The 23,718-nt window shown below is 42.0% G+C and overlaps 1 protein-coding gene across 3 annotated transcripts; it reads left to right on the forward strand.

Annotated features, from left to right (window-relative positions):
- The first annotated feature begins 2,392 nt into the window (after window positions 1-2,392).
- On the forward strand, window positions 2,393-23,573 carry LOC111980249 (UDP-glucuronosyltransferase-like). Of its 3 annotated transcripts, none has more exons than XM_024010938.2 (6): window positions 2,393-3,143; window positions 6,545-6,712; window positions 11,029-11,160; window positions 17,417-17,504; window positions 17,682-17,901; window positions 19,797-23,573. In XM_024010938.2, exons 1-6 carry the CDS (start codon window positions 2,451-2,453, stop codon window positions 20,080-20,082), a joined length of 1,587 nt encoding a protein of 528 aa, XP_023866706.1. In that variant the 5' UTR covers window positions 2,393-2,450; the 3' UTR covers window positions 20,083-23,573. The 3 variants fall into 3 exon arrangements, with proteins under 3 accessions (XP_023866706.1, XP_023866705.1, XP_023866704.1); XM_024010937.2 differs by lacking the exon at window positions 6,545-6,712 and adding an exon at window positions 3,519-3,711 and having other exon boundaries at window positions 2,393-3,127; XM_024010936.2 differs by lacking the exon at window positions 2,393-3,143 and having other exon boundaries at window positions 5,682-6,712.
- The last annotated feature ends 145 nt before the right edge of the window (window positions 23,574-23,718 follow it).

Here is a 23,718-nt window from a genome sequence, read left to right on the forward strand (position 1 = left end):
CAGATGAAGGCTTATTTACAGGCTCGGTTAGGCCCTAATTTAGTTCATGAGACAAATATACACCAATGTCTGTGGCAGAGTGGTGGAAGTACAGGACATTCCTATGGTGTGTTGGTGTCGGATGTGGGGGTAACCCATGTAAGCCCACTCCAGGGTATCTCGAAAACCAAGGCCATAGTCTTTACTGGGACAGGAAATAGAGCAATAATTGTGACAGAAGCGGAGGGATGCCTCGCCTATAAATTAAGAAAATGGGTGATAGACTCATTAGAGAATGATACCACTCCACTGTGTAGAGTTATACAGGGAATAGTGCGTAGTGTGGGAAAGACAGTTGTCTGTGCTGAGTGGGAGGACTACTATGAGGATAAGCTCAACATGGAGGACTCTAGCAGGGTGATCATAACCGTTGCTGAAATAGTTTTACAATTTCAGACTTTAATAGCCACATATAATCCATTGACATACATCCCAGAGAACTGGGACCAAGACACGGTAACAGAAATTTGTAGAGGGATTGCGGAAAAACAATTAGGGTTTTCACAGGGGGGTGGGTATGCTGTGGGATGAGAGATGTGATCCAGATCTGAGTAATGGTAATTATTACTCGCCAGTCCCTACTGTAGCACAACATAAGGAGGCAATAGATAAGCTGGTCAGGAAAAGGTTAGGAGAGGACTGGGGAAAAGGCAGAGAATATCACAAACTCAATCATAGATCTAACGGCAAAGCCAGTGATGAAAGTTACTGACAGTGACAGAGTTAAAGCTGTAACAATACTTACTGCTGTTACATTGGGAGTAATAACAAAATACACTTAAGGTTGTGGAAGGTGCTGTAGGAACAGCATGGTATTGGACTATTGATCAAATAAGGTGGATGTTGGAATATGCGGCATGGGCAGTGTTGGCAGTTACGGGTGTAGCTCTGATGGCATTGTTAGGTTTCCATATAGTAAAGCTTTGTTGTTGAAACGCATCTATAGTGCGGATTTTCCACAAGAGGAGGTGAAATTGATTCAGGCTACGGCTTGCATCTTTAGGGCAGCTTTAGGAGGTGAATGCAGTGAGGAGGACGTGGCTGAAAAACATCTCTTGTGACCCTGTAGCCCTTGATGGAAGACTGAGGAAAAGCATAATGGGGATATTTAGAGCCCTACTTTTTGTGGACCTTAGCAGAAATGCATATCAGTGGGTATAGGGTTCAGGGGTAGCAAGAGATTTTGTCAGTTGGGTCCCTCAAGCTGTGGTCAGAGATTTAGTTTATACATGTATCTACATAGATGCTTATGATAATCAGTAGAATTTAGGATTGTTTTAACTCAGTGTTTTTTTGTTTTGTGTCTTCTAGTCTTTTCTATATCTATCAAGTCTGTTTCGATCACACTCTCCGGTCTAGAGAAAACCAAAAGAATTAAGTCTACAGCTGGCAGTTGAATGATTGTTTAGTGATATTAAACAATAAGAAGTGTTTATGGTTTAATAGGGGGGACTGATGGATTCTGTCAAAATGTAACATGTTTCAAGTTAAACTGTAGTTTGTTTGTATCCTGTTTAGTGAATGACTACGCTGAGTTTAGGCCATGAAACTGTGTGTGTGCTCATTTAGAAAGATTAACCTAATCAGATAAGAGGAAATTGCCAGGATCAGAGAGCAGGGTCAGGCCCAGAACAGAAGATGGACGGGGTGTGATTCTGACATCTGGCTAAACAAAGAGAGGACCATGGACATTCCACAGGGGAAAGGAGGGAAACTCATTGGGGTCATAAAATGTATGGCTGGGGAGGTGACACCTACAAAGAGGGAAGAGTATAAGATGTTTTGTGAACTTTCTAAATATTTGCCCTCAGCTGACTGTATTAAACACTTGAAACTTCAAGCTTTTGGTCTCAATTCCTTATTGCAAAGAGGTTGCAATAGCATTTTTTCTTTCAACATTACTTTAAAAAAAATCCATTGTATTTTCCACTTTGATTCCACGTCACAATATGTTGACAAATTCCTTTGAAACACTTGATTCAACCAGTTTCTGCCCAGTTGGATGTTGCCTTTTCTCTCACATACAGCATGACTATAGGTCGAGTAGTGCAGCATGCTATTGCACAGAATGAGTATGACGTTGCATCTTGGTGCAGACAGATCCCTCTTCAAACACTGCATCAGCTCCCATTTGACAGCATGACACCCGGTTGTAGTGAACACATTTCTGAATGCACAGCTCATTGTTGTTTGGCACTATGGCCAATGAAATGAACAACTGTCAAACAACTTTTTGCTTGTTTAGTGGTGAAGTCTTGATTTCAGCCGGTTGAATCAGGCCAGCCCCTGATAAGGACACACCCTTTTCTATTTAAACACTTGGTTCTCTGCTAGGAAGCACAGTTCTGTTACTCTAACTGTGTATACTGTTCTGTCTATCCTACAGTGTGACTGTACTGTACTGCTGTGTTATGGCTGGAGGAGGGGTATGGTTGAGGGGAGCAGCAGCAGGCCTGGTCCTCTCTCTGTGTCTGGTGGTGTCCTGCCGGGCCGGTAAACTCCTGGTGATCCCAGCCGACGGCAGCCATTGGACGGGCATGAAACCATTGGTGGAGGAGCTGGGTCGCCGCGGAAACCAGGTGGTGGTGGTGATTCCAGAGGTAAGTGGCTCTCTGGGTCCATCGGAACACACCATCACACTGACCTACCCCGTGCCCTACACCCGTGCCCAGCTCCAGACCATTCAGAGGGCCAACCTGGACACCATCATGGCCTCCGACACCTCCAACGACATCAGCAGGATGTGGAGCTACTACCAGACCCTGACGGTTCTCAGGAACTACACCCGTAACAATTGTGACAGCCTGCTATCCAACCAGGACATGATGCAGACTCTGAGGGAGCAGGGGTTTGATGGCATACTGACTGATCCCTTTGAGCCATTGGGCGTGATTGTAGGAGCACTCCTCTCCCTGCCTGCCATCTACATTCAGAATGGCCTGCCTTGTGGAACGGATCTTGAGGCCTCCCAGTGCCCCAGCCCCCCCTCCTACACTCCTGGACGCTTTACTCACTTCACTGATCACATGACCCTGAGGCAGAGGAGCGTCAACTTCCTTTGGGCGTTGCTCCGCCCCCTGGCCTGCAGGTACTTGTACTCTAATGTCAACCCTAACCCTAAAACAGGGGTACTCAAATAGCATTTCAGAAGGTCTGGTCAGACAAATTTCCTAGGTGGCAAAGGTCCGGATGGATATTGGCATTTATCAGTGAAGTAACAAACCCGCTCCTCGCAACCCATGCGATCCCAAACTGTTCACACCCCTCTTGTTGGCAGATAACAAATTGCTAGTTTCCTGCAATTCTACACATTATGCCATGGATTGAAGGAAAAAAATCCAGACCGAATTCCCTTCACTAAACTGTATATATTTTTTGTTAGGACCCACGGTCCGTTTTGACCCCGTTTTGGGTCTAGATCCAGTCCGCGGTCCGCCTATTGAGTATGGCTGCCCTGACCTCAAACCCTTGTCCTGCAGGTACCTGTACTCTGATGTCAACGTCCTCGCCTCAGAGATCCTGGGGAGAGAGACCACCATCCCAGAGCTGATGAAGAAGGCATCACTGTGGCTGGAGCGCAACGACTTTACCTTCGAGTTCCCCAGGCCTCTGATGCCTAATATGGTGATGATCGGCGGACTGAACTTTGAGGAGCCAAATGAACTGCCAGAGGTAGCTATAAGCTAAAGACATTTTACATTTGTCATTTATCCAGAGCGACTTCTTATTCAGTGCATGTAACCAAGGGCTCTATTCGATCCGTATCGCAGAAGTTCAGCGCGATTGTAATGTTCCCGCATTCCCTGTAAATGCTGCATATGTCGGCACAATCGGAAATGACCTTTCAATTTCAATCGAGCTGAACTTCCGAGGTAAGGATTGAATCGAGCCCTAAGGTCAATAAGACAATAGTCTGAACTGATTATTTTTTGTCACTATAAAAAAGGCCAGTTAATATAATGCTGTCTAGGACTATTGCAGAGGGTGACAGATTGTGTCCTAAATGGCACCCTATTCCCTACAGGGCTCTGCTCAAAAGTAGTGCACTATATAGGGAATAGGGTGCCATTTGGGACATATTCACAGTCTATTGATCAGATGAGCCATACTTCTAGCCCTCTTCGCTTCTTCTCAATCATCTATTTCTGTTTGTGTACACACATTAGGAAAAAAAAAACAGACAGAGGCCCAACCTTTAGAACCGTTCAGAATAGAATCTCCAGCCTGGCCTCAGGGCATGGACAGATGTGTGTTCTGAATTAGACTGTTGGTTAATTGCATGTTCTGTGTGGTCTCTCTTTACTCTGTTGAAGAACCATCATCTCAGTGAAAACAGATGGCCATTGGCTGTATTGACTGTTGTATTGTCCCTGGGGTCTGGCTGTATTCCTCAGCTAGTTGTTTACACTGTAGAGCCCTGATACTCCAGATACACAAACAAACATGGTAACAACAAACAGTAAACTGTCTGATCATATCCAGAATGATGGGCACTGAAAGTAATTTTTATATTTAGCTTCCGTCATTAGAAACCATCATAGTGAGTTAGTTGATCACCTCAACAGTTCCTGTTCAGGGAGTAAATAGAACGTGGTGTAGAGAGGCTCAGTCTGTGGGTGGGACTGTACTCAGGATAACAGTGTTATTATTGATTACAGTCCTTCACATTTAAAATAGTTGATTAGCAATGTATACTGTATTGTATTGTAGTATGTACTGTAATTCAAATATTGTTGATTGCGTAACACTCAGCATTCTTTCAATGCTGATGTATTTTTTTTGATGTTCAAGGAAACCAATCTTTGATTCTTCATTAACATAGGAGCACAAATGTAATGTATTTGTGTCACTGTGATAAAGGTGGTTTGTCAATAGTAATATTAGCTTTAACCGTAGGTGAAATACCGCTCTATATATCATATGTTAGATGTTATCTCCCACGGACTGGACGTGTGAGTGTTTGTTTKCCAAGACAGCTGCCTTCGCACGCCACTGGTCTTTTTGAGTGTGTGTATGTGTGTTTGAGAAAGTGTGTGAAAGTATGTGAAAAGTATGTCAGTGTTTTGGGTGGGAGGAGAAAGGGGAGGAGCTGAAGTTAACGATCTAGATTCCTCACGAAACATGAGGTAATACTCTGAGCTTTAGGATTAGAATACCACCATGACTCCTCCCATGGTAAGGGTTAACTTTGAATTACATGCTCTGTAATGACCTTTCACACTACTTTTTTTTCATTATCATACTGCTCAATGGGAAATTAATAAATCGTTTATTTTGTAGAACTAAGAAAACACTTCAAACAAGAAAACAGCCAATTTAAATTAGCCATGTTTACTTTTCTTGTTTCAGTACTTGTTAAAAAAAATCTTAACTGATCATAAGTATCTCTGGTACAGTTTTGCTTTAAAAACTATTGCATTATAAGTCACTAGCTAGCTAATCTCAGCACCTAGAACCAACTCAGCTAACCCACTGTTAAGGTTGTCACAAGAGATTACTGGCGAGCCAATCTTGTACCTCTCTCAGTTGATCTTAAGGAATCATGAACCATTCAGCCTACAGATAAACTTTAGCCCACAGGAAGGACTGACTGGTCTTATATAACAGCCTGCCCGCAGAGGCAGACCGAGAATGAGCAGGGAGACACTCACCAACCCACCCACCCACAGTTTACTCTGAGGTCCAGCCCCCTCTCAGTAGCACTCAGTGCCAGATCTCAGGGAGGTAGTGTCATTCTCACAACAGCTCGCATTACTGAGCTGAAAGGCAGAGAGGCATGGGTTGGGGGGAGAATGTTCCTGTGCTGGGGCTGAGGACGGGGCTGAAGATGGGGCAGTGTCTACTGTCCCTGCTGTACTGCCTGGCCCTGTGTCCGGGGACCGTCCAGGGGGACAAGGTCTTGGTGATGCCTGTAGATGGGAGCCACTGGCTGAGCATGAAGCTGCTAGTGAAGGAGCTGGCGGCCAGGGGCCATGAGATGGTGGTGCTGGTCCCTGAGACATCCATCCTCATCCAGGGCTCTGACTACTACAGGACTGAGACTTTTAGGGTCCCTTACAGCAAGGCCCAGCTGGACGAGAGCGTCAACAAACTGAAGGACGGCGTGTTTCTCAAGATGCCGGAGGTAATGGATATATTTGTGAACGTGCAGCGGCTGGTTGACTTCACCACCATGCAGGTGAAAGGCTGTGAGGGTCTGCTGTATGATGAATCCCTGATGCAGCGCCTCAGAGGAGAAGGGTTCCAGCTGATGTTGACGGATCCCTTCCTACCCTGTGGATCCATCATTGCTGACTCCTTCAACATCCCAGCAGTGTACTTCCTGAGGGGGATCCCCTGTGGGCTGGATGACAGGGCTGCCCAGTGCCCTACTCCCCCCTCCTATGTACCACGCTTCCACTCAGGCAACACTGACCACATGGACTTCCTAGGGAGGTTGAAGAACATGATGATGTACAGTCTGGAGAGCTACCTGTGTACCTTAATGTTTGTCAGCTTTGACAAGCTGACCAGTAGGTATCTGGAGAAGGACATGACATACAGGGAGCTGCTGGGTCACGGTGCTATTTGGTTGCTGAGGTATGACTACTCCTTTGAATATCCCAAACCCAGGATGCCCAACATGGTCAACATAGGAGGCATCAACTGTGGTAAAAGAGCTCCACTGCCACCGGTGAGTCTCTTGTAAAAATGTTTTAAAACAAACAACTGTGCAGAAACTTCCACTGTGCGGAGTTGTGCACCGTATATGTTGTATGGATCCAGGTCCAGAAACCTTAAAGGAAAACTCCACCCAAAAACTATTTTGGTATTTGTTTCATTAGTCCATTGTTGATATAGTCCCAAATTTCTTTGCATGTAAGCAATCACATTTTCAAGATATATAACTTTCATAATACAGAAATACAGCCGGTATGCGCGTTTTGCATCATATGACGTTAAATGCCTCAGACCAGCTGTATTTCTGTATTTTGAAAGTTATACATCTTGAAAACCTGATTGCTGACATGCAAATCATTTTTGGGACTATATCAACAAGAAATAACTAAGTACAGTTTTAGGGTAGAATTTTCCTTTAAGGGATAGATTCACTGCAGTGGCAGTTGGACCACAGCAATGATTCCTCTGGATAAAATACAGCAAACTTTCAACTTGTTTACATATTTCAAGATATCAAATTCTTATTTGGGACATCCCTTTTCAAGATCTTTATGTTCTAACGTGTTCTCTGAATCACTTTTTTTGTTCTTAAAGAGACAGTCAGTGTTGGGTGTTGTCAGACACTCAATTAGAGACCGGCTGTAACCTGATCTGTGTTTCCTCCATGAGGACTGACTCGACATAGCTCAATGTTTATCTACCATGTTCAGCTCCTCCTCACGTTATACAACATGCATTCCAACCTAATTTGCCTTGAAATCTGTTAACCGATCTAGAAACATAGTGTAGACTAGAGAACCAGCTACTTTCCTGTCAATTCTAAGTATCATGCGTTGGGGAGAGTGGAGTAAGTTGAGCCACCCTTTTCCTCCCAAARACACATACAAAATTAAGCATTTTACCAAATATTTAGGAAAGAGGTCATCATTTAATGAATCTGAAGGAAGAAACCACATGGAAAAAGTGGTCAAAAAAAATGAATTTTCCCCAAGCCAATTGAATTTATTGTGTTAGAGGTTTCATGATGCCTGTATCTAAACCAAAGTAGATTATTTTAAGATTGTTCTATACATCAGTTGGGGTCTCTATAATATTCAATGTGAGGAGCTTATAGACCTAGCATGAAAGTACATCCTTGTAACTTGGGGTAAGTTGAGCCAATGGTTGAGCCAATGGCAGGTTGAACAAATTGATGTGTTTTCTTCCCAGGCATAATGCAAGGCATTATTGCTGGGATAAGAGGTAACAGGGCCTGGCCTATGTTAAAAGTGGTCAAAAAAGTGCAAAGTGTTTGTTAGGTGTTAAGCCTGTATTAATAGATGCTTAAAATGATTAAAAGACAAAAAAGRGTTTGTGATTGCAATGTTGTGTTTGGGAAAGGTAGTGATAATATTTCATTCAGTACAGAAATTTGTGGGCAACTTAACTTACCCTGTCCTGCGGTTCAACTTACCCCATACCCGGGGTAAGTTGTGCCAAGAGACCACCTTTTTTGGACAAGCTATGTTTTCAAATTTGTAATGTTTACATTAATTCTGATTATTTCCCGATATACACAACATAGTTAGAAAGAATAGTTAGAAAGAATAGTATATTTCCCTTGACAGAGTGATGCTGAATCTGAGAAATGGCTCAACTTACCCCACTCTCTCCTATTGATAATGGATTTTTTTATTTAACCTTTATTTAACTATAGAAATAATGCCAAACATAAGTTATCCTGACAATGTTTTAAGGCGTAAAAGAATCAACGCACCAATAGAAATTCTGCGTAATTACACTTTCAAATTGAGTTTCTGAAAACAGTTCTAGTTTAATTGAGATGTGTTTTTCTAACCCAATCATTGAGCTTGGAGAAGGCAAAAACGACAAAGCAGATGTGCAGGGAAAGCATTGGTGTGGTTCTTCATATTTTGTAGAAAGAAGTATTGCTCAACATTAGTGTTGGGAGAGTATTCCTCGCTCTTCTCTAAACATTCTGGTTGTATCCCAAATGGCACCATTTTCCCGATATAGTGCACAACTTTTGACCGGGTCCATATTCTCTAATCAAAAGTAGTGCACCATATAGGGAATGGGGTGCCATGTGGGACACTGGCTCTGTGCAGCCAGTGAAACCTGAGCCAGGAATAGCAGTTCTTTCCTCCTGGACTGTGGCCATTATAATCTAACAGAGGAACTGAGGGGCCCTATTGTGTTCTTCCAACCCTACAAGCCTCAGGAAGGGAAACAACTCTGCAGGGATATTTCTGTAGGGTTGGGGGTTGGGGTTTAGTATGCCTTTATCTTGTATGACTACAGGGTGTGCTTTCAAAGCATGGCCTCCTTTCATAACCTCACTCTTCTTCAGCCAATGTTTTACTAACCAGACCAACTACTGTTGTAACACTGATGTATGGAAGTTAAGACATATTGTCCAATGTCAACTATATAATTTAGTCCCCTACATGTTTTATTTTGTCCAATGTGAAATGTTGATGGCTACTATGAGCGAACGTTTCAGAGTAAGAGTACACACCAGTTGCTGTAAGTTTTCTGCCTGTGTACATACAATTCCATTGCATAGTGTGAAGATATTTCAAAGGATCTACTAGCATAACTATGATATGTGGTTGTACTTTCCCACTAAACTTAGTGGCAAGAAAAAGTATGTGAACCCTTTGGAATTACCTGGATTTCTGCATAAATTGGACATCAAATTTGATCTGATCTTCATCTAAGTCACAACAATAGACAAACAGTCTGCTTAAAATAATAAACAATTATACGTTTTCATGTCTTTATTGAACACACCATGTAAACATTCACAGTGTAGGGTGGAAAAAGTATGTGAACCCTTGGATTTAATAACTAGTTGACCCTCCTTTGGCAGCAATAAACTCAACCAAATGTTTTCTGTAGTTGCGGATCAGACCTGCACAACGGTCAGGCGGAATTTTGGACCATTCATCTTTACAAAAATGTTTCAGTTCAGCAATATTCTTAGYATGTCTGGTGTGAACCGCCCTCGAGGTCATGCCACAGCATTTTAAAATCGGGTTGAGGTCAGGACTCTGTCTGGGCCACTCCAGAAGGTGTATTTTCTTCTGTTCAAGCCATTCTGTGGTTGATTTACTTCTGTCTTTTGGGTTCTTGTCCTGTTGCATCACCCAACTTCTATTGAGCTTCAATTGGCGGACAGATAGCCTTACATTCTCCTGCAAAATGTCTTGATAAACTTGGGAATTCATTTTTCCGTCGATGATAGCAAGCTGTCCAGGCCCTGACGAAGCAAAACAGCCCCAAACCATGATGCTCCCTCCACCATACTTTACAGTTGGGATGAGGTTTATGTGCTGTGACTTTTTTTCTCCACACATAGTGTTGTGTGTTCCTTCTAAACAACCCAACTTTAGTTTAATCTGTCAACAGAATATTTTGCCAGAAGCGCTGTGGAACATCCAGGTGCTCTTTTGCGAACTTAAGACATGCAGCAATGTTTTTTTTGGACAGCAGTGGCTTCTTCTGTGGTGTCCTCCCATGAACAGCATTCTTGTTTAGTGTTTTACATATCGTAAACTCGTCAACAGAGATGTTAGCATGTTCCAGAGATTTCTGTTAGTCTTTAGCTGACACTCAACGAATCTTCTTAACCTCATTGAGCATTCTGTGCTGTGCTCTTGCAGTCATCTTTGCAGGACGGCCACTCCTAGGGAGAGTAGCTACAGTGCTGAACTTTCTCCATTTATAGACAATTTGTCTTACCGTGGACTGATGAACATCAAGGATTTTAGAGATACTTTTGTCACCCTTTCCAGCTTTATGCAAGTCAACAATTCTTAATCTTAGGTCTTCTGAGATATTTTGTTCGAGGCATGGTTCACATCAGGCAATGCTTCTGGTGAATAGCAAACTCAAATTTTGTCAGTGTTTTTTATAGGGCAGCTTTATCCAACATTTCCAATCTCGTCTCATTGATTGGACTCCATGTTATCTGACTCCAATTAGCTTTTGGAAAATTAGCCTAGGGGATAACATAGTTTTTCCAACCTACACTGTGAATGTTTAAATTATGTATTCAATATCGACAATAAAAATACAATAATTTGTGTGTTATTAGTTTAAGCACATTGTGTTTGTCTATTGTTGTGACTAAGCTGAAGATCAGATCAAATTTTATGACTAATTTATGCAGAAATCCAGGTAATTCTAAAGGGTTCACATAGTTTTTCTTGCCACTGTAGCTGAATGCAATGACTAAGTCACTGGATAAGCGCATCTGCTAGATGACTAAAATGTTAAATGTAAAATGTCCTTGTTAACTAACCATTCCCCCCCGTGCCTCTTCAGGACCTGCAGGAGTTTGTGGATGAGTCAGGAGAGGATGGCTTCGTGGTCTTCACCCTGGGCTCTTTGGTCTCCCAGATGCCAGAGGAGAGAGCCAAGCAGTTCTTTGATGCCTTCAGCAGGATCCCTCAGAGGGTAAGGACACCGCAAATACATCCCAAATGGTACCCTATTTTCTACATAGTGCACGACTTTTGACCAGAACTGGCCAAAAGTAGTCCACTGTCGTTCTACAGAAGTGGTGTAAATTGGGGGTCTCCCAAACTTTCAGCACACATCTTCCAACATACAGTCAGGTAGACATATATACTACTGACACAATCTGTATTGCATATTTGAAATATTTGCCTGAATTCCTTTCCACCCCACTAAATGTGTCACTACTGAAACATACTGAACATTTTGCAATAAAGGGAGAACCATGCACAGTAGTGATCATTTTGATTAACCTTCTATTAGATTAATTTTAATGATTTTATTTGCATAACAAAATAGTAAAAAACATGATTTTTAACCTGATTTTAAAAACCTTTAAATCGAATGTATTGCTTTCTGTGAAATGTTCAATGTTGATTGAATTACTTATGCATCTAATTAATTGTTGTTAGATGTTTAAAATATCACTTATATATATATATACCCATATATATACCCATCTTTATTTTGGCAAAACAAACTGCCGTTTCAGTCTTAAGTGTCAATCATAGAGATGAAAGAGAACACTAGATGGAAATAACTTGTTCTGTTGTAGACATTTCCATCGAGGGCTTCCGCCATTTAAAGGGGAACTGCCTCCTAGAACCAACTTCCCTGGTTATAAATGGCCTATGGGGCATCGATAGGAATCAGAAACATTCATTATAGTGTCAAAATTTACTACAATGTGTAAAGAGGATAATTTTGGTCATAAAGTGAGTCTCGTCCAAAACGAGATTTGGAAGTCAGTGCGTCACAACGGGTATGGATGGGTTGGGTATAGATTACTTACATGCCCATTTTTGCCAATGATGTCCAATTGCCCAGAGACAGCAAGGTGTGGTCCGCCCCCAGCTGCCATGTGTTGTGGACATATCATGTCCGCAACGCATGCACACTTGCAAACTTCTAATGCATTCAACAATATTGCAAGGAATGGATTACATACGACAAGATGACTGTGACGTGTGTGGTGAGTAGCTAGCTAGCTATGATACTGTGATGTAACTAGCTAAATACATATCCTCTCCCTTATGTGTAATGTCATAGAGAAATATTTGCATAGTTGCACCTGACAGTACAATTTGATGGGATGTGTAACAGTCGGCTAGCTATCGATAAGGTTTCAATTTGAACTGGCTAGTTAAGCTCCCTATTAGCTAATTCATTTAAATTAGGATAAAGATATAACTAACCTGGATTTGCAAGTTATGTAGCTAGCATCTTTTTTGAGAACAGGAATGTTATTTGGGTTTTCTCTTGATAACTGGCCCAGGCGGCATTCTGCCTTTACTGTAATGGAACTCGGAGTTATGATCAATGGCTAGGTTAGTTAGCTAGCATTCGGGGGCTTCGTCTGCTACTAGTGCTAAAACAACATGCCTGTTCTCATAGAAGTATATTGTGCATTTTCTAGGGCAAGAATAAATGGATGATATTTGTCTAGCCTGAGTACCAGTCTTTTTAGCGAACATACTACAAATACGTGTCAGCAAGCATTCAGCAATGTAACGTTACACACCTGGTTGCATGGGAACGACGTCAACATCACTGGCCTGAATCTATTCTGTACTTAGTCACTCTATTTGTATAATTACTTCCAAACTAGAGAAACGTAATTTTTCATCGCTGTATGTTTATTGAGTGATAATATTTTAATTCAATTCACAGGCTACTTACAAAACCTGGTGGATTTGTTGTTCAGCAGTGTTATGGGAACCCCCTTACCATATCAGGAGCAGAAGGCCAGAGGCATTAGGAGGATTTATTGTACATGAAACTGTTACACTTGAAAGTTATCAAAACACTTTGTTTAGAATATCTGTAGTGCCTTCATAAAGTATTCATACCCCTTGATTTATTTCACATTTTGTTTTACAGCCTGAATTCAAAATATTTTTTTTCTTAGCTATCTACACACAATACCCCATAATGACAGTGAAAACAAGTTTTAGAAATGTTAGCTAATTTATTAAAAGTTAAAGACAGAAATATCTAATCTAAGTATTCACACCCCTGAGTCAATACATTTCAGAATCACCTTTGGCAGGGATTACAGTCTTTTGGGGTAAGTCTCTAAGAGCTTTGCATACATGGATTGTTCAATATTTGCCCATTGTTCTTTTCAAAATTCTTCAAGCTCTGTCAAATTGGTTGTTAAATCATTGCTAGTCTTGCCGAGCAGATTGTAGTCAAAAATATAACTCGACCACTCAGGAACATTTTATTTGCTTTATTAGGATCCCCATTAGCTTGCGCCATGGCAACAGCTAGTCTTACTGGGGTCCAACATATAATGAAAGACATTACAGACAAAATACTTGACATACATTTAAAACATTGACATTTAGTGTGTGTGTGCACGCATTTATCAGTTACACATACATGTCAGTACAAACACACAACAAGTAGGTCACATGGGGGAGAGGCCTTGTGCCGTGAGGTGTTGCTTTATTAGTGTTTTGAAACCAGGTTTGCTGTTCACTTGCGCTGTATAAGATGGAAGGGCGTTCAGAGCACTCATGGCTCTGTATAATACTGTACGTTTCCTTGAAATTGTTCTGGACCTGGGGACTGAAAAGACCCCTGGTGGCATGTCTGGTGCGATAAGTGTTTGTCAGTGCTGTGTGTAAGTTGGACATTCCAAATTGTTTGCATAGTCAACACGTTTCTTATAAAAAACAAGTGACGCAGTCAGTCTTCCCTCAACTCTTAGCCAAGACAGACTGGCATGCATAGTACTAATATTAGCCCTCTGATTACATTGAAGAGCAAGATGTGCCGCTCTGCTCTGGGCCAGCTGCAGCTTCATTAGGTCTTTCTTCTCAGCATTTGACTATATGACTGGACAATAATCAAGATAAGATAAAACTAGAGCCTGCAGGACTTGCTTTGTGGATTGTGGTGTCAAAAAAAGCAGAGCATCTCTTTATTACGGACAGACCTCTCCCCATATTTACAGCCATTGAATCTATATGTTTTCACCATGACAGTTTATAATCTAAGATGACACCAAGTCATTTAGTCTCAACTTGTTCAGCAGCCACATTCATTACTAGATTCAGCTGAGGTCTAGAACTTTGGGAATGATTTCTACTAGAGGTGGCCCGATTTATGATTTTTCAACACCGATACCGATTATTGGAGGACAAAAAAAGCCYATACCGATTAATCGGCCGATTTATAAAAATAAAAGAATAAATGTTTTATATATATACACTGCTCAAAAAAATAAAGGGAACACTTAAACAACACAATGTAACTCCAAGTCAATCACACTTCTGTGAAATGCAAACTGTCCACTTGGAAGCAACACTGATTGACAATAAATTTCACATGCTGTTGTGCAAATGGAATAGACAAAAGGTGGAAATTATAGGCAATTAGCAATATAAAGGAGTGGTTCTGCAGGTAGTGACCACAGACCACTTCTCAGTTCCTATGCTTCCTGGCTGATGTTTTGGTCACTTTTGAATGCTGGCGGTGCTCTCACTCTAGTGGTAGCATGAGACGGAGTCTACAACCCACACAAGTGGCTCAGGTAGTGCAGCTCATCCAGGATGGCACATCAATGCGAGCTGTGCAAGAAGGTTTCTGTGTCTGTCAGCGTAGTGTCCAGAGCATGGAGGCGCTACAGGAGACATGCCAGTACATCAGGAGACGTGGAGGAGGCCGTAGGAGGGCAACAACCCAGCAGCAGGACCGCTACCTCCGCCTTTGTGCAAGGAGGAGCACTGCCAGAGCCCTGCAAAATGACCTCCAGCAGGCCACAAATGTGTCTGCTCAAACAGTCAGAAACAGACTCCATGAGGGTGGTATGAGGGCCCGACGTCCACAGGTGGGGGTTGTGAGAAGTGGTCTTTGGTCACACCCTGCAGAATCATCCTTTATTGGGGGTGTCTTGCTAATTGCCTATAATTCACCTTTTTCTATTCCATTTGCACAACAGCATGTGAAATTTATTGTCAATCAGTGTTGCTTCCTAAGTGGACAGTTTGATTTCACAGAAGTGTGATTGACTTGGAGTTACATTGTGTTGTTTAAGTGTTCCCTTTATTTTTTTGAGCATTGTATATAAAGCGAGGCACCCTGCAGTGTTTGTCATTATACCCTGATGAAGACAGCTTATCTGTCGAAACGTTGGACATTACATTTTTGCATCTGTGCTCCTAGAGTGTGCGGCTCTCCTTTTTATTTTTTAGGCAGCGTTTCTCAGCCAGTCGAAATCATGAATCAGCTGGCATTTTTATGGATATATACAAAGAAATGTAAATTGAAAAATGTTAAACGAAGTGCAGCTAGTTTGGTGTCTTTCCAGCTTCAGTTTGAAGTGATTGTGTTAGCTGTGTTGTTGGCTAGCTCCTCTAAACAACAGTGTACTGACGGGTGAGCACATTTTCTATGCCAGGTGAAATCGTGCCTCATTAGCTCATTGTTATGGATGTATCCAAATAAATGTCACTAGAAAACAGCTTAAACAAATGTAAATGCCGCTACTTTGTTATTTTGGTTGCACTGTTTGACGTGACTGTAAGATAGCCGTAGTTGGCTGGCTAGCAAGCAAGGGATAAGAACGTTGCCAGCCAGCATGGCAATAGAACATTTAGAATGAACGACTGGGTCGCGTCCATGGATACAGAACAAAAAGACAACTACTGGGTCGCATCTCTGGCAACCGAACCGATATAACCCTAGATGTGTGTCCGGACTATATCTCGTGGACGGATGAAATATTATGAATGAATTCATCAAAATGTTAATGAAAATGTTGGTAACCCGTTGTATAAAAATGATGATGCACTCAACAGGTTGTATTTAAGTGAATGCATCGAAGCCGGTGTTGAGGATATATTGGTATGGTTATATCGTGCCAATATATCCTCCAAACACCGGCTTCGAGGGCATTARCACTTAAATAGAACATCTTAAGTTCTATTATTACATTGAAAGATACTGATCTAATTATTAGTTAACATCTTTCTCTGAAAGAATTAATGTGCCACAATCCTACAAATATCACTAGGTAGACACTTTAAAACATTAGTGGTGTGAAAAGCACCAGAAATGGACGGCTTTCCCATAGAATTATATTTACAATTTTGGGACAAAGTAAAGCCCTTTTTACACAAATGACAACACATGTCACTCAATTCAGTGCTTCCTAGTTTCATGTATCAAACAATTATTTCAGTTATATTACTATCAGGAAAATCTGGAGAGTCCCCTGCTAATTACAGAACCATACATTGAATAAACTGACAAAATAACAAAGCTCATAAGCAATACAGTGACAAAAGTCTTACCAGACTTGATACATAATCAAACAGGGTTTATTAAAAATAAACACTAACAAACACATACAAGAACATGTTCCAGCTGAAATACATGTATTACAAATTTTATATACATGTCATAAAGCAAAAATATATATAAATACATTATCTGATAAAATTGCTTTAGAAAGGGGCACAAGAGAGGGATGTCTTCTCTTTCTCTCCCAATTCTGTTTGCTCTGGCAATTGAACAGCTTGCTTAAATAATTAGACAGGACCCAAACGTAACAGGTCTCGTATAGGTTGACATGAATATAAACTGAATTTATTTGCAGATAATCTTCTGATATACCTGACCAATATTGAAAACTCAATGCTCCCCTTGCTAAAATATTTTTTTCAGACTACTAAAATCTCTGGATATAAAATGAACGTGGAAAGAAAACACAATGGCAATAAAAATAAACTCATGATCTACAACAATCATTTAAGTGGACCAGAAAAAGAAAAAAAATACATAGGATGCTTAATAATTGACAAAATAAATATAACTGTATCCCATTAACAATATGAAAGCAGATGTCATTAAATGAAACAATGTTCCCATAAATCCACCAAAAATCCACCTTGTTGACAAAATGACAGTGGCACAGATTACTGTTTGATTTGAGAATGGCACTCCTCCCTGCCCGATGACGTGATGGTCCTTTGCCTGGCCCTGCATCTCAGCATAATCAAATCCACACAATGATCATAAGAGCAGCTCCTCACCACTTTGACAGCTCGAACGCAGTTACCAGTGATTTTACACCCCAGACACTGCCAAAACAACAGATATGCAGGTGTCGTCTGTTGCCGGTTAACACTTGATCTCATTGAATCTAAGCCTTGATTAGCTAAATAAACTGTTCTCTCTGTTTCAGGTTGTGTGGAGGTACACAGGGGTGGTGCCTGAGAATGCTCCAGCCAACGTCAGAGTGATGAAGTGGCTTCCTCAGAATGATTTGCTGGGTTGGTTTAATCTCTAATCAGTTATAGTGTTATATATTTATAATAAATCATTTAGGGAAAGTTACAGAAGGGCACTATTCTCAGTGCAAGATAAATACTTAATCTTCTCCTTTATTTTGATGTCAACACCCTCGTGGTGAATGTTCTGTGTTCATAAGATTTTATGTCCGGTTCTAGGCCACCCAAAGGTCAAGGCCTTCATCACCCACGGAGGAACCCACGGTATTTACGAGGGGATCTGTAACGGCGTTCCCATGGTGATGCTGCCATTGTTTGGTGACCAGGGTGACAACGTACACCGCATGGCAGTGAGGGGAGTAGGGGAGGTGCTCAGTGTGTTCGACGTCACCTCAGACAAACTGGTGGAGGCACTCAACAAGGTCATCAATGACAAGAGGTCAGACATCATGCTAACATAATACTAGGATGTAATAATGTTACAAGGACATCATGTTATAGGTAATTCCATGGTAACGGAATTACGCTTTGACTCCGATTTTTCACTTTAAAATGTATGCCAAACGATAACCATCGATTTTAAAAGTTTAACAAACCATACAGCTCTATGCACACGGATTACTTTGAACAATTTACACAAAAAATTACACAAAAGCACATTTACTGGAAGAACTTTGCAGATGCAATGTTTGGTAACATAATTACGGTAAAATCTCCCTCTAGTGTGTTCTACTGTACTCTGTGATGTCCAAACTTGTAAAACATAGAAGTCCATGATTGGTTCAGATTTGGTCAGGCCAGGGCAGACTGACCAAATTTCAACTACTTTTCAAAGTCCAGTAAGAGCCGGGAGAGGTGACATTAATTGGAGAGAAGAGATGGTGCGGCGTTGTCCAGACTATTTTCACAGTGTTGCTTTAACCATCAGACGACAGAAAGAAAACATTTGAGCTGAACAAAGTATGCCAGTGAAAGGGAGGACAGTAGCAGGTGACCCAACTGTGGTTTGTGACTACCATGATTTTGCATGGTAGCCAATTCGAGATTTTTTCTGTAATTCCGTTACCGATTTGGAAACAGAATTACGAGTTTTAATCACTTAATTATTAATAAAAAGTTGATACCACTAAAAACACTAACTAATTGGTAAGTCTACCTTTATTGTTACTTCAATGAATTCATTATCCTCTCTCAGGAGGTTTTCTGTAAAGGAATTAAGGCACAAGGCAATGTTTCTTAAACGTACAGAAGACAAATAATTTCTCAAATGAAATCATCAAATCAAATGTATTTATATAGCCTTTCTTACATCAGCTGATGTCACAAAGTGCTGTACAGAAACCCAGCCTAAAACCCCAAAAAGCAAGCAATGCAGGTGTAGAAGCACGGTGGCTAGGAAAAACTCCCTCGAAAGGCCAAAACATAGGAAGAAACCTAGGGAGGAACCAGGCTATGAGGGGTGGCCAGTTCTCTTCTGGCTGTGCCGGGTGGAGATTACAACAGAACATGGCCAAGATGTTCAAATGTTCATAAATTACCAGCATGGTCAAATAATAGTAATCACAGTGAACAGGTCAGGGTTCCATAGCCGCAGGCAGAACAGTTGAAACTGGAGCAGCAGCACGGCCAGGTGGACTGGGGACAACAAGGAGTCATCATGCCAGGTAGTCCTGAGGCATGGTCCTAGGGCTCAGGTCCTCCGAGAGAGAGAAAGAAAGAGAGCATACTTAAATTCACACAGGACACCGGATAAGACAGGAGAAATACTCCAGATATAACAGACTGACCCTAACTCCCCAACCCACTCAAATAAGTGTTGATATTGGCAGGGTTCTTTAATTCAACATTGTGTTTTGATGTATTTCTAGTACCTTTTAAGACTTTCTGGTAGATGATGTCTAAGACCCCTTTTCCATCTGTTTGACCAGAAATAAGTGTTTGCTTATTCCTAATTATTTGGATGGAAAATGGTTGAAAAATGTATATATGCCTTGATAACAAACAAAATTACGCTTAGCTTTCATTTGATATGCTCCTATGAACTTCACATGTTGGTGGTCATGTGTCCTTTTATATGGAAATGTCTTTATATAATAATAATAGGAGATACTGTAAACTCAAGATGCAGTGCAAACAGTACAGAGACCAAATCCTAACTTCAAATCCACACACATACAAATATATGGTCAGCAATCCATTATTGGAGGTGACAGTCGGAGTTCCTCGTTAGAGGAACCTACTTCCTTCACTGGTACAGTATTAGCAGCCGTGAGTTGTCTATGAGGAGATGGCAACCTTGATGCATTCCTCATGTTCTCTATCCTTCCTCCTCAGTTACAAGGAGAAGATGCTAAAGCTGTCAACGGTGCATAAGGACCGTCCCATTGAGCCGCTGGACCTAGCCGTGTTCTGGACAGAGTTCGTGATGCGCCACGGAGGAGCCGACCACCTGAGACCCGCTGCTCACGACCTGAACTGGATCCAGTACCACAGTCTGGACGTGTTTGCTCTGCTACTTACTATAGTTCTCACTGTTGTCATGGTCACCGTTAAATGCTGCAAAGTCTGCTTCCGCAAGTGCTGTGGAATGATTTGGACAATGAAGATGAAGAGTGAGTGAATGTCCTTCCTGTGGCTTAGGCTGGGATTCAATCCGAGGCTGGTTGTAGTGCGCTGTCAACAATAATGTGCCTTTTACAGGCAATGTTTCCACGTTTGCTGTGATCGCATTCACATTACACGCTGCAGATGTCAGCTCAATCAACTCAAATTACCTTCAAATGTTAAGCGTGCTATAACGCTATGGATTGAATCTACAAATACATTTTAATAAAAAGTTTTGTCCCTTTTCATTGCCGTTGGAGTGAGAGGAAATAACTTTCCAATGAGCACTTGAACACAGCAAAATAGAGAACTACATTACCCATGAGATGAGAAACCGGAAATAACCAGTAGGCTATAGTAAATTAAAATATCATACCACTTTTTGTTACCGTTAGATCTCTGCAGGAGACTTGCTAACTGTACATTTACGTAGTTTAGCCAACACTTATCCAGTGCGACTTACATTTTTCATACTGGTGCCCCGTGGGAAACAAACCCACAATCCTGGCGTTGCAAGCACCAGCCAACAGTTTTGATTGTTAGAAGGTTTATGATTCTACCAGGATGCATCAGGAGGATAAAGATGACAACTCCCCCCGAGTAGTTTATTAGCTTGACTGACTTCACGAGCTGTGGTAGCGACCAAACTTTCTGATTGATTTTATCAAGTAGTGTAGTAGAGTTGTTAACCATTGAAAGAAGTTGTCACAGTTCTAGTCAGCTTAAGGGGCGGCTGTCCTGTAAGCACCAATGCAATAGCAGCTGGGTCTGGTCTACTTAGTTCATTGACCGTATATGAAACAGAAAAAAAGAGGAAGTGGGATGTCTCACTTCCTCTTCTGCTATTGATCCTGCCACAAAATAAAAAACTGTTACAAAACCCATAACTAGCCTACGGATATTGTTGCACTTGGTTTGCTCGCCCAGACCTTGTTCTGGGTGTAGCAGGAATATCCATGATTACTTTTGGTGTTGGTGGTTCTGGCAATGCGGTGTGTCATTTTGGGGTATTGTGTGTAGATTGACAAGGATTTTTTTTAATTTAATACATTTTAGAATAAGTCTGTAACATAACAAAATGTGGAAAAAGTCAAGGGGTCTGAATACTTTCGAAATTCACTGTATTACGCTAAGCGTGAAGACACTTGAATCTTCACCTGCATAGCGTTGTTGTTCTCGGGTCCATTCATAAGGATGAGGTGATGTCTGTTCCTGCGGACAGACCCGTGGGAAACTTCCACCATGTAGGATTGTGGTGCTGCCTCAGCACTGTTCCTGTGACTTTTGAGTCAGTCACACACACCTGTTTTCCAGGTGGGAGTCTGCTGAGATTGCTAACTCTGTGACGCTTGTTGAAGTGTTATTGTTCCGCACTCCTCCTCTCCTTTTCCTTTGAGCTGACCGTAGCTGTGTTTAAGAGTGATGGGTCTAGCAGCGATGGGAGTGTTGGCACTGTGGTATGAAGCTGTCAAGCTGAAGCCATTCTAGAGTGGAGTTGACTGATAGGCCAGCAAAGCAAGTGCGGTCTGCCTCTCCGTTGCTTTGCGGGAACTTTGGACTACTGGTGACATCGCAAAATCCATACTCTTCAGCAGAGGGGTCTTCCGGAGAACGGAAAGGGGTCTTCCGGAGAACTGAGGCCAATTGTCCGTAACCAGGACCTCAGGTACCCCATGGCAGGCGAAGATGGACTTCAGATGAACTATGACTTCCGCAGACTTTGTTAGTGACAGGTTTGCGATTTCAACATACCTTGAGAGGTAGGTGGTGATTTTCAGAGTGAACAAGTCTGTTCCCAGTCTTTGACAGGGTCTCTCAGGAAGTTGTGATGGTATGAGTGGGTGTGGATATCAGCTCCTCCTTCAGCTCTTTGAAAGCTCTGACTTGGTCGGCCCCCCAGTACCAGTGGTTTTTCTTTGAGAGTAGGTCTCTGAGAGGTTTGTCATTTTCTGCTAACTGGGGGATGAACTTTCCCAGTTGGTTCACCATTCCTCAAACTCTGCAGCTCGCTGATGTTGGATGGCTTCGCCTTCTCCTTGGCAGCCTCTCTTTGCCGGGTCGGGCTGTCCTCCTTTGTCCGAGATGTGACTCAGGAACTTCACTTCCTCCTTTGACAGGTCACATTAGTCCATGTTCAGAGTTCAACCGGCTTTTTCCATCTTCTGAAATGCGGCATGAAGTCTTGTATCATGTTCCTCCTGTGTTTGCCCCAAGACCAACACATCGTCCATGTGACAGACCACACCTTCCAGGCCTTCAGTGACCTCTTTCACCATTCTGTTCTGGAAGTGTTCAGGTGCTGAAGCGATGCCAAAAGGCAGACGGTTGAAGTAGTAATGTCCGAAAGGTGTGATGAAGGTTGTTAGCTTAACTGACTCCTCGGCTAGCGGGATCTGCGAGAAGCCCATGTTCGCGTCGAACTCACTGAAGATCTTCGCCCCGGCTAGTGAGCCATGGGTCTGTTCGACAGTGGGAAGTATGTATTCTTCTCTACACACTGACTCATTGAGACTGGTGAAATTGACACATATCCGCACGTCCCCGTTCTTCTTAAGGACAACCACCATGCCGGCGCACTAGTCCGTGGGCTCCTTTACTCAAGTGACAATCTTGAACCCTTGAACATGCTCTATCTTGACTTGTGGCAGCAATGTCAGAGGAATCCGTCGTGGAGTGAGTAGGGCTCTGCGCCAGGTTTCAGCTTGATGGTATATGGTTGTTCTACTGTGCCAAGACCACTGCACAGCTTAGGATAGCGTTCTTTCAGTGTCTGTAAATCAATGCTGTTGAGTCGAGCAACTAGCTAAAGCTTTGTGATCGCTGGTCTGCCTAGTAAAGCTGTGTGTAGATCTCTGATGACATACACCTCCTCCAGTGTCTCCTTTTCTCCCTTTCCTAGATCCACACTTGTGTCACGCCGATCACGTCCAGCGGCACTCTTCCTGGTCCTAGCAGAGGTTTTGTTGGTTTTTGTAGAGCTGGCTTGCTGGTTCCTGCAAAAATGTGATTGAACACATTGTCTGGGATAACAGTCACATCGGCACCAGTGTCTATTTAGAAATTCACATTTCTAAATGTGATCCCAGACAATGTGTTCATGAGCCGTAAACAACATTTATTCTCGTTTACGGCTCATGATGACATACAAACATGTTGGTAATGTCCATTTTTCCCACAGGAGTGACACACTACTTCATTAGCTGTACACTGTGCTCTTGGATGTGCACTTTGACTGCCTTTTCTCATTAGCATTAGCATTTTCATGGCTAGCTTTCTCACGCTGGAATTTCAGTTTCCACTCGCTGCCTTTCCACCTCGCAGGCAACCTTGCTGCTTTTTCACTTCTTCAATTTGCCTTGCCATCTCTAATTAGTTCATTGTGCAACAGTCCATAGTTGCAATACTCAGCTATGCCATAGAAGAAAAGATTCCACTGTTTAATTTTCATGTTAAAGCGTGCTCTCATAGATCACGTTCTTTTTTACAATAAAGAATCCATGAAATCTGTCTCTTATTTGTCATACTGTTTTTGCTCGAGTTCATTTAGGTTTAGACCCCTCAAAARGTAATCTGCTTCGTCGCCCATACAGTACGAGAGTATTTATCTGGTTCTCCTCGGTAGATGTGTGAAGATTACTCACATTACGAAAGT

Source organism: Salvelinus sp. IW2-2015, linkage group LG20 (genome assembly GCF_002910315.2).
Source record: "Salvelinus sp. IW2-2015 linkage group LG20, ASM291031v2, whole genome shotgun sequence".
Taxonomy (NCBI): domain Eukaryota; kingdom Metazoa; phylum Chordata; class Actinopteri; order Salmoniformes; family Salmonidae; genus Salvelinus; species Salvelinus sp. IW2-2015.

What these genes read in the sequence shown, in the direction of transcription:
- LOC111980249 (XM_024010936.2), top strand. Translation starts at nt 5,816, where the DNA reads ATGGGTTGGGGGGAGAATGTTCCTGTGCTGGGGCTGAGGACGGGGCTG. An exon ending in AAAGAGCTCCACTGCCACCG is followed by an intron (nt 6,713 to 11,028) that starts GTGAGTCTCTTG and finishes GTGCCTCTTCAG; the next exon opens with GACCTGCAGGAGTTTGTGGA. An exon ending in TCCTCAGAATGATTTGCTGG is followed by an intron (nt 17,505 to 17,681) that starts GTTGGTTTAATC and finishes GTCCGGTTCTAG; the next exon opens with GCCACCCAAAGGTCAAGGCC.